Raw genomic sequence first — 20264 nt, forward strand, 5'->3', positions numbered from 1 at the left:
GAAAATGTTTCCATTTTTTTACGACTATAAACAAGTGTTTAACAAACATCCTCGTACATACATCTTTGGATTTGTGTTTATTTTTATGATAAAATGCCTAAAACTTAGTATCACTTTTCGACTACCTAACTCTTGAGCCAAAGACAGAAATCTTGCTTTAACAGAGCAGAAAAGAAATATTTTGACTCACTGATTTTCTCTTTTTTTCATGTGCACTCAGGACTTGATGAGCTGGTTTTATTGCTTCCAACTCAATTGCTTTGCCAAGTTTTCTGGAAATAGAACATAAAAGACACACAAGCCTAGTATTAGGATTTATATCTACCTTCCAAATTATTTTCTGAGGAAATAAAATAGTGTGTTACAGCATATCTACTCAGTGCAAGTTTGCACGGGAGTATTTGTAGTACACCCGCTTTAAATATTTATGACTCCCTTTGGGGTTGGAGCAGGGCTGGGCTGTGAGTACTCACTGATGCAGGTCCCCTGCAGACTTCATGCCCTCCGAGACCCAGGCCCAGGCACTGACAAGACAGCTGGAGCGAAAAACAAGGGAGGACAAGTGTGGGTGTCATTTTCCCAGGAGTACCAGAAATAAAGCATCCCATCTGATTCCTGCATTTGGCAATTGCACTCATATCCCTAATCCTGTTTCAATTTCTCCATGGGATTAAAGCCAACATATTTATTTGCACTGTAATCATTACATGATCTGCTTTTTTTCCCAGTCATTTTCATTCCAATTTCCATTTCATGTCTGTAAAGTATCAGGGGAATGAAGTAAGCAAGGATAAGAAGGCATTTAGAACAGGTGAGAGAGAGAGCATGCCAGAGGTAGAAGACCCTTAAAGACAGTCTTTTCAGGCTCTTCATTTTACAGATGAACCACCGGAGGCTCAGAGAAGTTAAGTGATGGATGGCTTCAGAACCCTGCTCATTCATTCCCTGTGTGCTCCTCTTGCGGTTGGGGTATAGTTCAGATTCCCTGCTGGCCTATAGGAACACAGCTCAGATACTCCATAGTCTTGTGAACAGTATCTCAATTTAACAAAAGGGTTGCTCTGCCCTGACCCAAGCAGCACAAAGAGAGAACCAAGAAATATGAAGCTATTTTTCTCCTACATATAGTTGGCCGTCAAATAGCAAGCCCATTGTATCAATAAACCGAAGGGATACAGCCAGTGTAGGCTTTGATGGAAAGGAGAGGACAGATCAGTGCCCCTACTGAGAGCAAGATGGCACAGAGATTTTGCCTCCAAATGACTTGGGCTGCACCTGGCAGCCGCAGCATGGGAGAACTAGATCAAAGGATGTCAGATTTTCTACGCATCCAAAGCCAGGCACAAAACCAAGCAAAAGAGAGGACCTAATGTATGCTCCCAATTATAGGAAAGTCCAGAAAAGACAAAATAATCTAGATCGAAAAAAAAGCAGATCAATGTTACCTTGGGACTGTCTTGGGGAAAGGACTGTAAACAGGTACAAGGCATCTTTTAGTGTGATAAAAATAGGTATATTTTGATTTTGGTAGAGGCTGCATGGTGTATACTTATAACAAAATTGATCAAAATATATACTTAAAATGTGTGCTTATTATTGCATGTAAATTAAATCTCAGTTGAGTTTTTAGGTTTTGTTTTTTTTTTTGTCTGTTTGTTTTGCAAGAAATCCTAGTACACTTTCAGGAAGAGAATCTGACTTTTGCCCCTAGGAGGAGCAGGGCAGCAGAGCAGGAACGTGAAGGCATTGACCTCAGAGGGTCTGTGTCTGAATCTACAAGCCCCACTTTGTGCCCTGCTTGACCTTGGAAGAACTCAGTTTCTCTGACCCTCACTTAATTGGTCTTTGAGAAAAGAAATAATTTGGGTTATTATACAAGTACCTCACAGAAATTATACGAGGTAGGTGTTATTTCCATCTTAAATACACTACACGCTGAGAGGGAAGATATGGACTTTTCAGGTGGCACAGTGGTAAAGAATCCACCTGCCATTGCAAGAGACTCAAGTTCAATCTCCGGGTGGGGAAGATCCCCTGGGCGAGAAAATGGCAACCCACTCCAGTATTCTTGCCTGGGAAATCCCATGGACAGAGGAGCCTGGCAAGCTACAGTCCATAGGGTCGCAAAGAGTGAGACTCAACTTAGGGACTGAGCACAAGATTCCTAATTCACCCAGATGGTAAGGGATAGAGCCAGAATTAAAACCTGGGCAATCTGAAAAAGTCTATTTATATTCAACCAGGGTGCTCTACTAGTTCCTCTGCAGGCTGAAACTGTTAGTCACTCAGTCATGTCCAGCTGTTTGCGACTCCATGGACTGCAACCCACCAGGCTCCTCTGTCTATGGACTTCTCCAGGCAGGATACTGGAGTGGGTTGCCATTGTCAACTCCAGGGGATCTTCCTGACCTAGGGAGTGAACCCAGGTCTCCTGCATTACAGGAAGATTCTTTACCATCTGAGCCACCAGGAACGCCCCAGGCTACTAAAATACTATCCTAAAAATCAGGCTCAAAGTCAGAGCGATTTCAGAGCCACTATTTGCTGTTATAGGATGATGCCTAAGGAGGAGTAAGAATGTTCCACAAGGCTTTTATTTTTTTCTTTCCCTCTTTCTTTTACCATCAGAAGGGGTCTTTGCAATGACACTGCCATTGGGTGACATCTGCAAACAATAGTCAAATCTTTGTAACAAATTATCACTAATGGACTGTTTTATAAGAATACCAATATCTTTCCTCTCTTCCCCAAGAGAAGTAATTGACTTCATTTTCAACTGAATTGAAAAAAACTTGTGAACCAACATTTTTTTCAGCACCTGATGTGTTAATGTATTTACATATATTATCTCATTTAATATGCACCCCTGTACCCACCCTCCCCACACACACAAAGGAGCATGTCCTGTTACTCCATATAACAGAAGAGGAAATCAAGGGAGGCCAGGTTATTTGTTGAAAGTCATAAAATTGAGACAAAGCGGGATACCCACTTCAGGACTTCAAGACCTACCAACTTAACAGCTCTGTTTCCCAAGTTAGTATCATCACCAAGGCCTTTTCTGAATATGATCTTATGCCTCACAACGACACAGGATGAATTCAATTCTGAAATTCATTATCTGTGTCACACGTTTCTTAAAGTCTCCAAGCTTTAAGTCCTTGTGTGTAAATAGGGATCATAAAAAGACTTCTCAGAGATTGTCGTGAGGATTAAAATAAATGTAGCAAATCTAGAAAAGCATTTAACGCAGTGTCTGGCACACAGTAAGTGCCCAAGAACTGGAAACCAGGCTTGATGCTCTGGACCTGCCACCTTCATAAAAGGAAGCTGAAACTGAACATATGTTGGAGGAAACAGACAGAACAGGCTCCATTTTGAAAGCAGGACTCCACCTTGGGCCGGACTGTGGACTTTGAGCTATATGCCCAGTATGTACAGAAACAACAAACCAACTGGAAAACCAGAACCACCCCCACCATGGAAGAGCCCCAGGGCTCGTAGGTAGACTCTCCATTACCTAAAAGAATACCCTAATTATCTGTGTAACCAAATAGAATCAGAAATTCTATTATGCTTATTGGGGTATGACCACAGGCCTATTGATAATTGTCCACGGTTAGCTACCGAGGTTTAAGGCATACGAATCACGGGTTTAAGGCATACAAATCACGGGTTAACTTTGATTGTATTCTTCTTGTCCTTTATTCAGACTAGTTTCAGAGAATTTGGGGAGGTGGGTTTGAGCATGTACACTTAGGGTATATAAGGTTTTCACAAAAACTGGTTGGGGTTCTTGGTTAAGAGGAGACTCTGCCTTGGGCCTGATGGTGTAATAAGCTGCACTCCACTATCTACACTATTCTTGTGAGTGAGTTTGTTTCCCGGAATGCGTGGCTACAACAATGTCACTTTTTAAAAATTATTTTTAAGAGTGATTTTTGCCTTACCTCTTCCATGTACTTACTTTTTCTTTGCGCTCTGTAATGTTTTGCTTAGCTTGGTTGCCAGTTTCTGAAGTCCTTTGGCATAATTAATCTCCAGATTTGCCCTGTTAGCAAAGGGAGACTTGTTGGACAGGATACAATGACTGGAAATCAAGAAAAACACAAATACACACACAAAGATTTGAAGGAGGACTCAGGCTGATAATGTAAAGCATAAGGAGATGATTTGTCTACTAGAAGGATTCTCCTGTCCTAGGCATAATCCTTAAGGGTATCCAGGAGAGTCCTAAAAAGGGAGAGAAGTTTTAATTTAACCTTCTTGTACAGTAGCATTATGGGTTGGATTGTGTTCCTGAAAGGTTGTTGCTAAACCACGAAAGACGCCGGGATTCTTGGCCTCCGGAGGAGAAGAATTCAATCGGGGGCCAGAAACAAGGCTTGATTGCTCAGAGCTTTTGTGTAATAAAGTTTTATTAAAGTATAAGAGAGATAGAGAAAGCTTCTGACAAAGACATCAGAAGGGAGCAGAAAGAGTGCTGCCCTGCTAGTCTTTAGCTGGATGTTATATAGCTACTAGCAGTCCACTAATTAAAGAAAGGAAATGTCCCAAAACTCAGAGAATGGTACCAGACCCTCATCCACATGATGCATTTTGAGATAATCTTGGCACCAGGTGAGTCATCCTGGGCCATAAAACGTTTGACATGAATCTTGAAGAAGGGCAGATTTCCATACAACTATATAGTTCCATTAACCCAGATTAAAGAACAATGTATGAGTATAACACACTGGTTTGTCTGAGCCTTTAGGCAGAACTGACTTGAAGACTGAGTCTGGGGTGAATACATAGTGCATTAACAAAGCTTAAGACAAACATTTCCATAAGAAAAATGCATTGGTTAGCTCAAGGTTTGAGAAAAGTTAAGCTCAGGTGGAACCAGGTGTCATAATGGCAACACAGAATTTTAAGAGAAACCTCTTTTTAAATTTGTATAGAGAAGGGGGGAAAATGCAACACTAGTTTGTTTCCTCCTGCCATTAAGAGAGAGAAAAAAATGTCTGACACTTGCAGTTTATCTCCTCCGTTTGGAGACCCCTGGCCTTCCTGCTTGTTACCCTCTCATGCTTAAGTCCTAACCCTTTTGCCTGTGAATATGACCTTATTTGAAAATTGAGTCTTTGTAAATGATCAAGTTCAGATGTAGTCACTGGGATGAGCTAGAACTCAATATGGATGTGTCCTAATGAAAGGAAGAAATTTGGGCATAGACACACACAGACACACACACAGAGAATGCTGTGTAAAGATGAAGAGGCAGAGAGCGGGATGATGAGTTGCAAGCTAAGTCTCCTGAAGGTTAAACGCCAGCAGACCAGCAGAAGCTAGGAGAGAGGCATGGAACGGATCCTCCCTACAGTCCCTGGAAGGAAGCAACCTGGCCGATGCACTGATCTCAGACTTCCAGCCTCCAGGACTGTGACACAATAATGTTTCTGTAGTTTAAGCTACAGTAAGTGACAGTAAGACTAGAAGTTTAGTTACCCAGCCTGTGGTGCCTTGCTATGGCAGTCCTTGCAAACAATTCCAACTACGTTTCTACTTATCCTGAGACATCAGCACTATCAGACTAGCTCTAGACTATAATGCTGCTACTGCTAAGTCACTTCAGTCGTGTCCGACTCTGTGCGACCCCATAGATGGCAGCCCACCAGGCTCCCCTGTCCCTGGGATACTCAAGGCACAAACACTGGAGTGGGTTGCCATTTCCTTCTCCAGTGCATAAGAGTGAAAAGTGAAAGTGAAGTCGCTCAGTCATGTCTGACTCTCAGCAACTCCATGGACGGCAGCCCACCAAACTCCTCCATCCATGGGATTTTCCAGGCAAGAGTACTGGAGTGGGGTGCCATTGCCTTCTCCACTAGACTATAATAGCTGGTAATAAGATAATGGAATTAACCAAATAGTAACTTTCTAATTGGGGCTTCCCTGCTGGCTCAGTAATAAAGCATCCGCCTGCCAATGGAGGAGACTCGGGTTCAATCCCTGGGTGGGGAAGATCCCCGGAAGAGGAAATGGCAATCCACTCCAGTATTCTTGCCTGGAAAACTCCATGGACATAGGAGCCTGGCAGGCTAGAGTCCATGGTGTCCCAAAAGAGTTGGACATGACTTAGCCACTTAACAACAGCATGCTTCCTAATGGGCCAACACGGGATTTAGAAGATGAATTCCCATGAGTTTGTATGCAAGACAAGACCCATTAGGGAATCTGGGCATGCCCCTCAAAAGAAATCTCAGTTCTTTGGGATAGACTGAATCACTCTCATCTTAAACTGATTTTTCCATGTCCCATTCTAGGCCCATCTATAACTAAAATGAAGACACATTTTTATTTATCTCCTCACTTTTCAATGAAAATAATAAAAATGTAAGAAATTAAGTTGAATTTATACTGTGTTTTTCATCTTACTATAGACCAGAGAGTCTTTATTACATATTTTTCAGTCTTTCAATTCTATTTTTATTATAAAACATCTTTAAAAATTATTTATGACTCTGTTTCATTTGGGGAACAATCTCAGGACTCTTCAGTAATTAACTTAATACTTGGATGTTCTCACACAAATTAGACTCAGTGTTATGGACCAAAGAAGGAAAGACAGTTCTCTTTTGTAAGTGAAATCCAGATATCATGGGCTATGAACCTGTTGCTAAATTTCTATTCATTTTTCTTCATTAGTACAGCTGTGTGCCAAACTATTCAGGATGTATGTTAAGGCCTAGGTGCAGAAAACACCCATTTGGTAGCAGGCCTTGTTCAAGAATAAGAAAAGGTTAAGGCAAATATTTTTAAATAATGAAGATGATAAAGAAATAACTCATAGTGTTTTAAAAAAGATTTCTCTGCTCTTGGAATAAGTTCTGACTGATGGAGAGAGAGAGTCCTGGTTGGCAGCAAGCTCAAAGAGATCACCACCCTCAATGAACTTGAATGTTCTAGAATCCCAGGAGAGGCTGTCACTCAGTAAAGTGGCTTTGCTGCTAAGTCGCTTCAGTCGTGTCCGACTCTGTGCGACCCCATAGACAGCAGCCCACGAGGCTCCCCTGTCCCTGGGATTCTCCAGGCAAGAATACTGGAGTGGGTTGCCATTTCCTTCTCCAGTGAGTGGCTTTAGAAAACTTTAAAAGGAAGTAATCAGACTTCCTTAAGGGGTTTTATGATAATTAAGATGTGGCAATCACCTAAATAGAGGCTCAAAGACTCTATTTCTATTGATTTCTATTGACCTACACCACCTGACCCCTGGCCCTCTTTCTGGTTTCTTCTTCTGTCATCCTCTCATTCACTATACCCTTGTTCAGTAGTCATATGTCATCCTGCCTCAGGGTCTTTGCACATGCTGTGGCCTCTGCCAGGTAGTTGGTCTGCTACATAACCCCATGGCATTCTCCTTCATGTCAGTTTCAACCAGTCTTGTGCAAACATCACTGCCTCAGAGGCCTATTGATAACAGCATTCTTGTAAGTATCCCCTACAGCTTTATTTATGCCCTAGCATTTATCACTATCTTACATCACATAATTTTTTAGTGTGCTTCTATGAACATCTCTAGTGTGTAAGCTCCATCAGGGTCAGGATTTTGTATTACTCATTGCTATATCTCTAGGCTTAGAACAGTGCTTGGCATGTTATTGGTACTCAGCATGTATTTCTTGAGTGAATGAATGGACTTCCTATCAGGTCTTGGTTAGAATTTTTAACCAGTCTCCACTACAAGTCTGTTCTCATTTCACTACTTTTGAAAACTTTAAACTGCTGAATTATTTAAATTCAGTCCCACAAGTTTCAACTGTGCTCAGCTCTGACATCACTGTACAAGACTCTCTAGCACTTGCAACAGCTAGACACATAAACCCTCTCCTAACCCATCCTAACCAGAGGGATCTTTAGGAGTTTCGTTTCTAGCATTCCATTCTTACTTGGAAGCCACACATAGAACATTAAATGTGATGATGCATTTGTTGAGCTCAGATAGTGATAGGCACCGAATGAGTTCTTAATAAATATCAATTTTTCTAATATTGTTAAGGAAGTACACTGATTGAAACCACCCACCCTGGCCAGGCACCATAGTAACCATTTGCATGAGTTGTTTTATGACAGGAGGTTCTGGTAAGGAACATGGAACTAATAAACCTCCACCAACCAGAAGAGTTCGGGAAAGGTCAAAAGGAGACACCACATGTCCGACCACCTCCCAGAATCCTCCTCTCTGGCATCCATCTTGGCTGAACAAAGCGTGCACCACTAGGAAGGATTCTGAGTCAGAATGACTGGCTAAAGACAACCTGGAAACTAACCCCATCACCGTAAAACCTGAGACTGCAAGCCATGTGGCAGAGCTGTTCTCCTGGGTTCCCTTACCCTCCTGCTCTCCACCCGGGTGCCCTTTCTCAATAAAATCTCTTGCTTTGTCAGCACATGTGTCTCCTTGGACAATTCATTTCCGAGTGTTAGACAAGAGCCCAGTTTCGGGCCCTGGAAGGGGTCCCCTTTCCTGCAACAATATGATTATGAGTATGTATCCAAAAGAATTTCTAAACATTCAGAACACCCCAAATATACAGAGACAGAGAGGTGTGGGGGAAAGAAGGTACAATTTTCTCATTCACAGCTCCAGAACCATCCTGAATGGCTCCCACAGGAAAAGGAATGCTGTCAGGCACAGGCTCTTCCTCAGAATTCAGTTTCACTTTTACACAGTTCTTGCAGGTTGTATAAGATAGCTCAGAGGCTAAGCAGAAATATAAAAAGACGATGTCAAGAGTGTGAAGCATGGTGTTCCTTTACATCCTTAACTCTTTCTGATTCACCTGCAGGGTCGGGGGGAGAGGGGGTGGAATGGGCTTTGGTGGCAAGAAAGGAGAGGGTCCTGTTCACTTTGAACTGATGGGCTCTTCTGTTTTGAGCTCCGTGTCTCTGCTGGCTTTCTCTCATGAACGGTAGGAAACCAGCCTAGAGAGACCCAATTACCACACAGCATCTCTTGCTTTGGAAGGCTTCTCTTTACATACAATTATCTATAGGTTGGTATACAGCTTAAAAATTCTTATAATCCTGCCCATGAGGTTTGTGTCCAAACAGTGCAGTCTCTCCTGACAAATTTGTGACATGTTGATGAGGCTTGACCTGTGTTTTGTCTACACAGAAACTAGTGACTCCGGCATTTATTATACAACATGACAGGCAACATTCTAAGTGCTTCAGGTATGTTTCCTCATAACCTGCAATCACTCCCATCAGGAAGGCACACTGACTCTACCCATTTCATGGAGGGGAACACTGAGGCACAGAGAGTTTAGTCGGTAACTTGCCCTGCTGGAGGTCACTCATGAAGAAGTGACAGCTGGGATGCAAACCCAGGTAGTCTGGCTCAAGAACCTGCCTGCCCAGCACTCCACTCTTCTGCCTCTGAAACTGGAGAATTACAGGGGAGTCAGAGGCAAATGCTTTTCAAAATTGACACCGCCTCTCTCTCTGCCTTTAACTGCAGTGTTCTGATTCACCACAACTCGTGAGGCTTAGCAGCTAGAAATGGGATCACAGCAGCCTAGGAGAAGACAGAATGAGCTTCCTGGGGCTTCTTCCAAAAGCATCTGTGCAGTTCGTTGTAAGGCGTTTTCCTGGATGAGGAGGGGGAGGTCTTGAGGGTGAGGAGGAGGGAGTGGGGGGAAGAGGGGTTCTGATATCACATGTCACCAAGGTAGCCCTCTGAGGCCAGACTGAGCTGGACACAGCCTCTCTGAGCAGCACAATTGTACCCTTTGTCTCTCTGCCTTCAATACTCTAATGGTAGCCCTACTACATAAATATATTAGTTTCCATGGTGGCTCAGATGGTAAGGAATCTGCCTGCAATGCAGGAGACCCAGATTCGATCCCAGGGTTGGGGAGATCTCCTGGGGAAGGAAATGCCAACCTAATTCATTATTCTTGCCTGGAGCATTTCATGGACAGAAGAGCCTGGCGGGCTACAGTCCATGGGGTCCAAAGAATTGAACATGACTTAGAGACTTAAACCATCACAATACATAAATACTACATATATTTCATATTTAACACCAACATTCAGGACTTCCCTGGTGGCTCAGATGGTAAAGCGTCTGTCTACAATGTGGGAGACCTGGGTTCAATCCCTGGATTGGGAAGATCCCCTGGAGAAGGAAATGGCAATCCACTCCAGTACTATTGCCTGGAAAATCCCATGGACAGAGGAGCCTGGTAGGCTACAGCCCATGGGGTCGCAAAGAGTCATCAACCAAGTGAAACAGGTTGCAGTCATTTCCTCTTGCATTTTAACACTAATGACCATTTCAGAATCCCCAGCAGATCACCCTACATGTCAGAAGGTAAGGAAATGAGAAAGTGGGAAGGATGAACTTGTGTACAGGAGGGGAACATGTTGCTAGGCTCCTTTTCTGGTGAGTTTGCTTACAACTGAAAAGCTCTCTGGCCTCTGAACCTAAATGGCTTTATCTTAGCAGAGGTTAATGCGTAAATTCCTCCCCAGAGAAAAATCACTCTAAAAAGCCACATTCCAACTGGCAAGTGTGGAGAGAGCTGCCATTGTTATAGGTTAGAAAGCTTGCAAATTGAAACAAACACTGCCATGTGGCTCATCTGTTTAGGGTCCCATGAAGCAGAATATACATCATTTCCGAATTCCTGCTAAAAAGAAATGAATGGACAGAGTCAGAAAGGGACATGTTTTCCCAAGGCAGACATGGCAATGCGCACCCCCAGCCACACTGGTTTCTTCTAAGGCATGTGCTTTAATATGGCTTCTAGCCTAGAAGACACCACATGTGAAGAAAGTCAACAGAGGCAGAGTTAACCTCAAACTGAGACATGGACTTTTCCCCCCGCTCATTAAAATAATTGGAAACTAGTTTATAAGAACATTGAGCTCATGTTCTAGCCCTACAGCTACTGTATCTAATAGGAGTTGAGATTCTCTCTCCAAGCAATTGTCTTGGCACATGTGAAATTGATGATGTATCTTTTTGGATGGGTAACTCAATCTTGGAATATTCCAGTGAGTCTTAATAATCCCTGACCAGGGAAATGGCATGCACTGACTTTTAATCCAGTTATATTCTAATTTCCTCTCAGCATGTGGAGGCAGGTCAACACATTTTCATTAGCAATAATGAAGATCAACCAATAAGTCAAAGACTAACATTTGTCTTAGATTTGAAAATAAATCATGTTTAAAAAAACATGAGAGACAGAAAATATGTGGTATCAGATTCAATATTTTAGACACGGCACAAATTAAATTGTAAGACTATTAAGTGACCAGGTAATCAATTTTCGAGTGCTCCACTCTAAGAAAATTAAGATGATAAAAAGAGATTAAAAATGAAAACTGTAGCTGCTTCTGTGTCTATGAGGAATCGGTTAAAATCGAACGAAGGCTCTGTCAAGACTGAAAACAGCAGGTGACAACCCTCCCCCCTTTATTATGAATTAAGAAGAAATTTTAGTCTTAAACTCTTTGCAATATCACACCCCCATTCCTGGCCTCCTGCTTTCTATCAGCAACAGCTTCTTGGGACCTGATATGCTGACATGTTCCACATAAGCTTTATCAGTTTGCCATTTGAAAGATAGTGGCAAGCTCATACAAATAGGCTGTATATAAAAGTTAATAACAATTTGAAAATTGAAAGACATTTTTACACAGGTACTGCTTTTTGAGCAGTGGGATTCTCTGGCTAGCCCACAATACCCACTTCATCATTATTCATTGCCTTTATTCTGGTTCCTGAGAACAGTGTCTAAAAGGAGAAATAGGAAGATGAGACTTGGAGGTCATGCTGCTTGGGTGTCCAGTCTGGGAGTTTCACTGAGTCTCTGCTTGCTTCTGGCCCAGGGGATGCACAGCTAAGGTTGGTCTAGCACCTCAGATCCTCTGTGTCTGTTAATTCTTGAACTGAGTGAGTTTATGTGGGTGGGGAGAGGGAGCTTTGTTGTGGGGGAAGTCAGGTGAAATAGATAAGAAAGGCAGTTTTTAAAACTTTTCAACTGGAAAGCAAAATTTTATACAGAATCCCACCATATTATATAGATGCTGTGTTCTGAATAAGTGGGAACAGGAATGAAAAAGGGTGCTGAGTCCTGCCCACTAATTTCTTCCTACCTGCTAAAGTGACCCCTGAGAGCTTCCCACAGACCCCTGTGCTACCAGGTACAAAAGCCACTGGGCTTGATGACCACAGGTGTCCCTTACCATAGAAAATCCTAATACGTTGTGAAGGGAACTGATCACTCCCATGGCTGTGCCCTAAACTGCCTGCCCGCTTGGAAGATGCCCTCACGCCATGCCTGTGTAGATCTGAGTAGAAATTACAATATGCCACCTTTTCCATATCCCCATCTGTAAGTTAGGGGTGGGTGAGAGTATTCACATACTGTGTTGGATTGTGAGACTTTATGTAAGAGAAACCAAAGATAAGATGCATTTAACGCACTTCCTGGTCTCTTCTATGATTTTATTATTCTCTTCTAGCTTTTGTTCAGAATACTCTATGTAAGTACACTTCTTTGACACACTCATTTATTACTCCTTGTAAAGAGCATAACTTAAACTTCTAAAAAGTTGTGAGGTTGTGAGTGCCTAAGGCACAGAATCACTCATGAGAATACATTTATTCCCTCAGTGAGCATCCAATGAATGCTTACTCTGTGCAAGTCATGTGGGATACAAAGACCCTTAAGGAGTTCAGCGTCCAGTAGTGGAGACAGACAAGTGAACAGAAAGGCAGTATGCCATAGCAGAGATAAATACTAGTGGAGTCTTGACCAGGAGGCCAACCAGAGTGGGATGACTGAATTCTGAAGAATGCATTGAGTGGAAGCTGGCAGTGAAGGTAGAAGTGCCTCCTGGGCAGAGGATACAGCATGTACAACTGCCAGGACCCATGATGGCAGGAAGGAGGGGTGGGGAGGTGATTGCAAGTGGTTCTACAAGCAGCGACCGTAAGTAAGACGGAGAGATGTGATCTGAAAGATGTGATCTTAGAGATGTGATCTTTAAGCTGATCTTAAAGTTCCTTCTGTGAAATACTACAAAGGCTGAATTTTATACTAAAGGTCACAGAAACCTCTGAAGGGTCTTAAACAGGGTCCTGACCACAAAGTGAAAGATGTCTTAGATGCTCCCTTGTTGAGGCAACTTGCTTGGGTGAGAAAAACTAGATCCTCTGAAGGGACACAGCTCTGAGCCCAGGTACCAGACCTGAAGTTTGAGAGTGAATTAGATTTCTACTTTCACAATGCCCCTCAGCCAGGGGCCTTCATGCAGTGTACAAACTGCCCAGCGGCAGCGCAGTACCCCAGGCAGAGGACAGGTTAAGAGTGCTCTGCTAGAACAATGGCAGATGCCATGAAATGAAAACAAAGCTAGAGGAGCAGAGGTATCTGGAAGAGAGAAATATAAGGACTTGGTCATGAGTTGAGACAGCAGAGGAGCTTTCCTGGTGGCTCACACAGTTAAGAATCTGCCTGAAATGCAGAATACCTGGGTTCTATCCCTGGGTCAGGAAGATCCCCAGAGAGGGGAAAGGCTACCCACTCCAGTATTCTTGCTTGGAGAATTCCATGGACAGAGAGCCTGGTGGGCGACAGTCCAAGGGATTGCAGAGTTGGACATGACTGAGCAGCCACTGATCACTGAGACAGAAGAAGGGGTCATGGGTGGCTCCCCCGTACTGGGCTTGACTGGGTGGGCAGAGGTCCTGGTAATCATGGTTAAAAATCCAGAAGGAGTGAGTACCAGCTTTGGCAAAAAGCTGATCAACTCTATTTGGATAAGCTTCCATTGTGGTTTCATGGAGCATTCAGCTGGAAATGTCCAATAGCCTGTTGGATATATGGTTTGAAGTACAGGTTAAGACTATTGCCTAGTACATATGGAAGCTATGAATATGCAGAAAAGGGCTGAAGTTGTGGGAACTAAGATCACTCAAGCTATGGTAGACTAGAAAAGATAAGGATTTATTAAAGATTTCATTTTAATCACTTATCTTTTATTGACAGCCTCTGCAATGCCTTGTAGATGAAACAATGACCAACTACGCTTCCTTCTTTGTTTTCTTCTTTTATTTTTAATTAAAAAAAATGTTTTATGTCCAGAGTTGTGGTACTTGCTGTTTGAAAACCTGATCTTAAGCTTTCATAGAGGAAAAAAATAATTGATTTTTCCCATCAAAGCCTGTTTACACTTCAGCTATGTGGGGCAGGGAACCAAATGTTCAAACAGTTTCTAGAAATGTGCCTTTGTCTTTTTGGATCTGATCTGTGATTGTTTTGAAGTGAATGTGATGGCTTTGGCATTAGGCATTTTAGGAGCTGCTGTGTGTTTCTGGCTAAATCTGAGTTGCTACTACAAAAAAAGGAAACTGAAGCAGCTAATTAGATAAAAGAAGCTAAGCACAGCCATGAATTACAGAATTTCCAGGCAAAATGGTGTTTCAATTCCAACACACTTTTCTATCACCACCAATTAGAACAAATGCAAGAAGGCAGCTGAGCTTGGAAATAGAACATTATCTGGCCTTGAAGCTTGATTGGGATGCAGTCCCTTGTAGCCAGGAGCTAATACAGATGTGGTAGCAGAAGCACATTCCAATGGATTCTTAAGCAAGGTGTCTGCAACTGTTAATATCCAAGGATAGTAAAGGCCCTGTTTAACAATACAGGTGTAATAATAAGAAAATAAACCTTAAACTAGCTTTCGTTTTTTTAATTCAATCTACAAATATTTACTGAATGCATTTTATGTGGCAGGTATTCGTAAGCACCATATGCCCTCTCACTAAATCTTTCATATGTTGGCTGCTGGATTTGTCTTCATGAATTTCTATGTCATGATTTTCTGTGTCTCGGTAGAACCGCCTGCTGTACGTATTCTAAGGGTACCCTTTTACTTGTTAATGGGGTTTCCTGTTACTTGTCTATACTCTTAAGTAATATGATGTTCTCAGTCACTCAGTGATGTCCAACTCTTTGCAATTCCATGGACTGTAGCTCACCAGGCTCCTGTGTTCATGGGATTCTCCAGTTAAGAATACTGAAGTGGGTTGCCATTCCTTTCTCCAGGGGATCTATCCCACTCAGGGACTGAACCCCGGTCTCCTGCATTGGAGGTGGATTCTTTACTGTCTAGTCATTAGGAAAGCCCAAGTAATATGATAGCTTCTTTCCCAGAGTATTGGCTTTCTAGGCATTTTCCTAATACCAAGGAAAGGTATCACTGATTCATATGTAATAAGCCCATCTTATTTTCCATTTAAGAGGAAAATAAGCCGAGTGCTCATGTCTGGATAACTGGTGGGAAACAGCTTTTTATCTTTTGTATGTCTGGGGAATGAACTACTGGTAACTAACTACAGACTGGGGACAGTGAAGGCAAGCGTAATACCAGCTATGTTGGTTGTGACCACTCCTCCTTTTGATATGGTAATTATGTTCTCAAACACTTCTTTGGAAGAGATAGGAACCTCAGAATCACTCCCAGTGGGAAAGAAATGACCCAGTCATGGAGGGAGGTAGCATCTGTCTTTGCCAGCTGACATGCAGGCAATTTGTTGGGGGAAAAAATACAATATACCACATATTCATAGATTAGTAGGGACTTTGTGTCCATTAGAAAACAATTCTTTGGAAACACCTACTCTTTTAGCATGGATGACATCCTTTAGGTTAACTACATGATCCAAGAGCTGAAAAAAGGAAGGAGAGCTTCAAGCTAAAGTGTGAGGTGGCAATGCCAAATGTACATTTATCAGGAATAAATATAAAGCAACTCACACAAGGTATCTTGGTTAAGGGGAAATGATTTAATTGTGAAAGATTAGTTTTGCCCATTGTTCAGGAAAGCATTCATTGCATATATGACCTAATAGCCAGCATAATTCTTTGGGTCTAGGTAAACCATTAGATCCCCTCTTTGTATTTATGCTATGCAATTTTTACCCCAGAGATGTGCACATAATTTTGCTAGATTTTCAAATTCTATATTCTGCTCTGCTGCTGCTGCTGCTAAGTCGCTTCAGTCGTGTCCGACTCTGTGCGACCCCATAGACGGCAGCCCACCAGGCTCCGCTGTCCCTGGGATTCTCCAGGGAAGAACACTGGAGTGGGTTGCCATTTCCTTCTCCAATGCGTGAAAGTGAAGTCGCTTAGTCGTGTCTGACTGTTAGCGACCCCATGGACTGCAGCCTACCAGGCTCCTCCGTCCATGGGATTTTCCAGGCAAGAGTACTGGAGTGGGTTGCCATTGCTTTCTCTGATATTCTGCTCCATGAAGAGATAATACCATGAAGGGAGATATCTTAACTACCCAAGTGTCTCTCCTTTGCTGGAGCCCATTTGCCATTCTGGAACATGTGGGAAAGTTTGCATGTGAATAGCTCTAGGGCAGATGGAAGCCTGAGGAAGCAACTTCAAGAGAGACACAGGTAAGAAAGAAAGGTTTTGACTGTATGCAAAGTAGGTGTGTCTGTGGCAAAGCAGAGATGCAGAGTTACATAGACAAGAGAGAAAGAATAGAGCCATTTTGGAGAAATAGTTCTCTTAAATTTATCCAGTTATTTGTTGAGTTTGTTTACCAGGCATTATCCATCATCAACCTTCTATCTTTATAGCTCTCTATCAGGCACTAGTTTTGAACCTGTAGACACCAAATAATCAAGGCTCAGCTTACTGTAACCCAGGTCACTTGTATGGTTACTCTGTGTACAGATTCTTCTTGATCTGCAGGAGGGAGATGTTTTCTAATTTAGGTAATAGGTTGAACTTGTATAATAGTTAACTGGTCTTATTTTACATAGTTTCCTTTGAGATGGATCAAAAATATTTTTCTTATAGAAAAAAAAATTCCCTCCAAGATTGGTCCTCTCTCTTCTTTTCATAGAACTAAAGCAATTTGGCTATTAAGAGAGAAATAACTTATTTAAACTTGTTTTCTTTTTGACTCCATTTGACAAACCTGGTTCAGTTCAGTTTAGTTCAGTCGCTCAGTTGCGTCCGACTCTTTGCGACCCCATGAACCACAGCACGCCAGGCCTCCCTATCCATCACCAACTGCCTGAGTCTACCCAAATCCATGTCCATTGAGTTGGTGATGCCATCCAACCATCTCATCCTCTGTTGTCCCCTTCTTCTCCTGCCCTCAATCTTTCCCAGGGTCTTTTCAAACCTGGTTACTTCTTTATAAAAGCGTGTTTGAACTCTCCTGTATCTTTCCTTGGCCTCGTTCACTGGTCCTGATAAAGCTATGTTCTTTATCAGGACCAGTGAATGTTCTCCCTTGCTCTTGACTTACTAACACAGGATGCAATTAACTCAGGCATCTTTGCTCTTATGGCACACGTACAGTATTTTAAACTTGAAATGGATTCCCTTGAAAGAATAACCAATCTCTTTTGAAGGTCTCTTTGGAATTGTTTATTACAGAACTGTTGACACGTAGAGAAATGGCCTAAGCACACTGTAGGCCCAATTCAGTCCTCGGGGACTCTAATTTTAAGCAGAAATTTTTGTAATTTCTTGCCTGAGTTAAGTGTGTTCATTTCAGCATAATAAAGAGCTTTACACATGATCAAGTGTAGTATTAAGAGAAGATGATACTGAAAATGGTGACTCTATTCATCCACGTCCTCACTCAACAGACACTTACTGAAGAAGTCAAAAGGCCAGACTCTGAGAGCTCAGCATACAAAGATGAGTAACACACAGCTGCTGCCCTTGCCAGGGAGACAGAAAAGCAGACGAATAATTGCCATCAGTGTGAAGAGCACAGTAATGGGAGTATAGGTCAGGCACAATGGTGGGCCCCAGGAGAGGGTGATAATCAGAGGGACTTGACTGAGCTTTCCCAAGCAGAATTACTTCCTGTTGTTTCCTGATTTTTATGGTACCCCAGTGATAAATGTGAAATAGCGAAGAATCAGTCCTCAGACCGATTTCTCAAGTACCAAAATATAACACTGCGTTCTGGAAAGTAGGACAGCTTGTAATCACTCCTCCAGTCATGTCGCTGGCTGCAACTAAAGAGGAAAAACTGCTCCCTGCAAACATGCATTTTGTACCTTTGCTGAAGAATGGATGTGATCTGCTTGCAGAAATCTTCTCCATTTTGAGAAAACTCCTTCAGGTTCTTGTATACTTTATTATACTGAAACAGAAAAGATGTACAAAAGGGTTAGGAGCACTCCCAAAGACTGAACTCCTGTAAATTCAGAATGCTGCTGTGATGAGGGCTGTCATCGTAAATGATCCTGCAGCTACAGAATGCACACTTTGATGAGTTCTTAAAAATAAAGAGGCAGTCTCTTCTGTCTGGATGTTAAAGACTCTGGAGGACTTTTCAAAAATAGAGCTGGTCTATCTGTTTCTTCCTAGGCCAAATGCAAACTCTTCATCAGTGGGTGAAGTTGGATTCCTGTCACTCTTTTTAGTCCCAGGAAAGCTAAAAATACATCCTGAAATACACTACAGATTCATGTTATGTCACCCCTACAAATTCCAATATATTTCTGGACCTCATGACAAACCCTGAACCATTAAAGTGAGTCTTTCTTGACTGTGATAGAAAACGTAAGTGAATAATTTGTTAATAAAATTTCTCCTAGTCCCCTCTATATCTCATTGAAGTTTCATAATAAGAATGTTATACTAATGAGTTGAACATTTTGGTTGAACCAAACCTTTATATATTTATAAATAAACCTTTATCAGTGTATCTATATATGAATTTAATTGTAGACAAAAATATTCCAATCGAAAGATTTTTGTCATGTGGCTCAAAACTCCACAATATTCTTCTGAACATTGTATTGCTGAGGCTAGACATAGATGACAATTGCCCAGAGGGAGAGGGTGTCAGTTGATTCTGCTGCTTTCCTGACAACAGAGTAACAAGAGAGGTGATCAAGTCTCAAACACATCATCTCAGTGTTTCCATCTGGGAGATGGGATGGCCCATGTCATTTTTCAAAACGAGATCGCACCCAGGAGGATGCAAATTCTGTGTAGACTGAGTGTCATGCAGTGACTCTTTGCTCATACAATGAGCCAGCCCCTTCCTGACCTCAGATGCGTGGGCACGCTGCTGGTCACCCTGCTGAGAAGGAGAAAGGGCAGGAAACTCAGACTTCCTGAGAACCTCCTGTGGGGCAACCATGTTTCCATACAGGAATCTTCAGGGCAAGACAACTTCTCGCTGTCACCCAGCACCTGGAGTAAGGGGCTGGTAGACTGGCAAATAGGACAGAGGGCACAGAGGAAGAAAAGCCTGGAGAAAGGACCGAAACAGGCCCCTACCTGCAGGGGTGGGACCAACCAACACCTAGGATGTAGTGACACAGTCTTATAGATACCACATCCTCTGATCTTTATGCAGTAGTTTAACTTTCCTCTGAATTTAACACAGAAAGCCACCACAGGACCTGGTAGATGCACAATAGGAGAAAACAGCCTCACTGAAACCACCCAGAACACAAGGACTGGGGTCAGAGTGCAAAGGTCTTTAGAAGGACATTGTTGACTCCTAAAGCAAGGTTGGCAAAATCACGGGTTTACAGCACCATCAGACACCTGGATAAGGGAGGAGCAGGCTGGGAACGGTGAGCTGGAGGGACAGCTGCCACAGCAACTCTGGACCACAGACTAGCTTTCTTGTCCAAAAAAGCTGAAATGAGGATTGGGATCTGAAAATTTTTTTTTTTTTAATTGCAGCAAACGAGTCACAAAATTTTAAACTATCTTCCAAGCAAGCAAAACACACTTGGGTGTAGCCTTCATTATGAAGAAATGACTCTCTCAAATGAACTTACTTACAAAACAGAAAGAGACTCATGGACTTCGAAAATGAATTCATGGTTGCTCGGGGGAGGGGTTAGTTAGGGAGTTTGGGAAGGTCACTGCTGTATTCAAAATGGATAACCAACAAGGACCTATTGTATAGCACATGGAGCTCTACTCAGTGTTGTATGCCAGCCTGGATGGGAGCGGGTTTTGGGTTTTGGATGCATGTATATGTATGGCCGAGTCCCCTTGCTGTTCACCTGAAATTACAACAACATTAATAGACTATACATGCTCAGCTATGTCCAGCTCTTTGCAACCCTGTGGACTATAGCCCTCCAGGCTCCTCTGTCCATGGGGTTTTCCAGGCAAGAAGACTGGAGTGTATAGCCATTCCCTTCTCCAGGGGTTCTTCCTCACCCAGGGATTGAACCCACATCTCCT

The 20264-nt window shown here is 42.5% G+C and overlaps 1 protein-coding gene across 9 annotated transcripts in view; it reads right to left on the reverse strand.

Annotated features, from left to right (window-relative positions):
- Positions 1-20264, reverse strand: part of NOSTRIN (nitric oxide synthase trafficking) — a 64859-nt gene that overhangs the window by 35276 nt on the left and 9319 nt on the right. For 3 of the 9 annotated variants that reach the window (XM_045163977.1, XM_045163978.1, XM_045163980.1), the window contains 4 exons: positions 18104-18189; positions 3968-4090; positions 474-536; positions 191-272 (listed from right to left, as the gene is read on the reverse strand). In XM_045163977.1, the coding sequence (XP_045019912.1) occupies positions 191-272; positions 474-536; positions 3968-4090; positions 18104-18189 (354 nt within the window). Of the gene's footprint in view, positions 1-190; positions 273-473; positions 537-3967; positions 4091-18103; positions 18190-19610; positions 19724-20264 lie in introns of all 9 variants that reach the window. The other 6 variants (XM_045163984.1, XM_045163979.1, XM_045163983.1 and 3 more) reach the window with 3 other exon arrangements.

Source organism: Bubalus bubalis, chromosome 2 (genome assembly GCF_019923935.1).
Source record: "Bubalus bubalis isolate 160015118507 breed Murrah chromosome 2, NDDB_SH_1, whole genome shotgun sequence".
Taxonomy (NCBI): domain Eukaryota; kingdom Metazoa; phylum Chordata; class Mammalia; order Artiodactyla; family Bovidae; genus Bubalus; species Bubalus bubalis.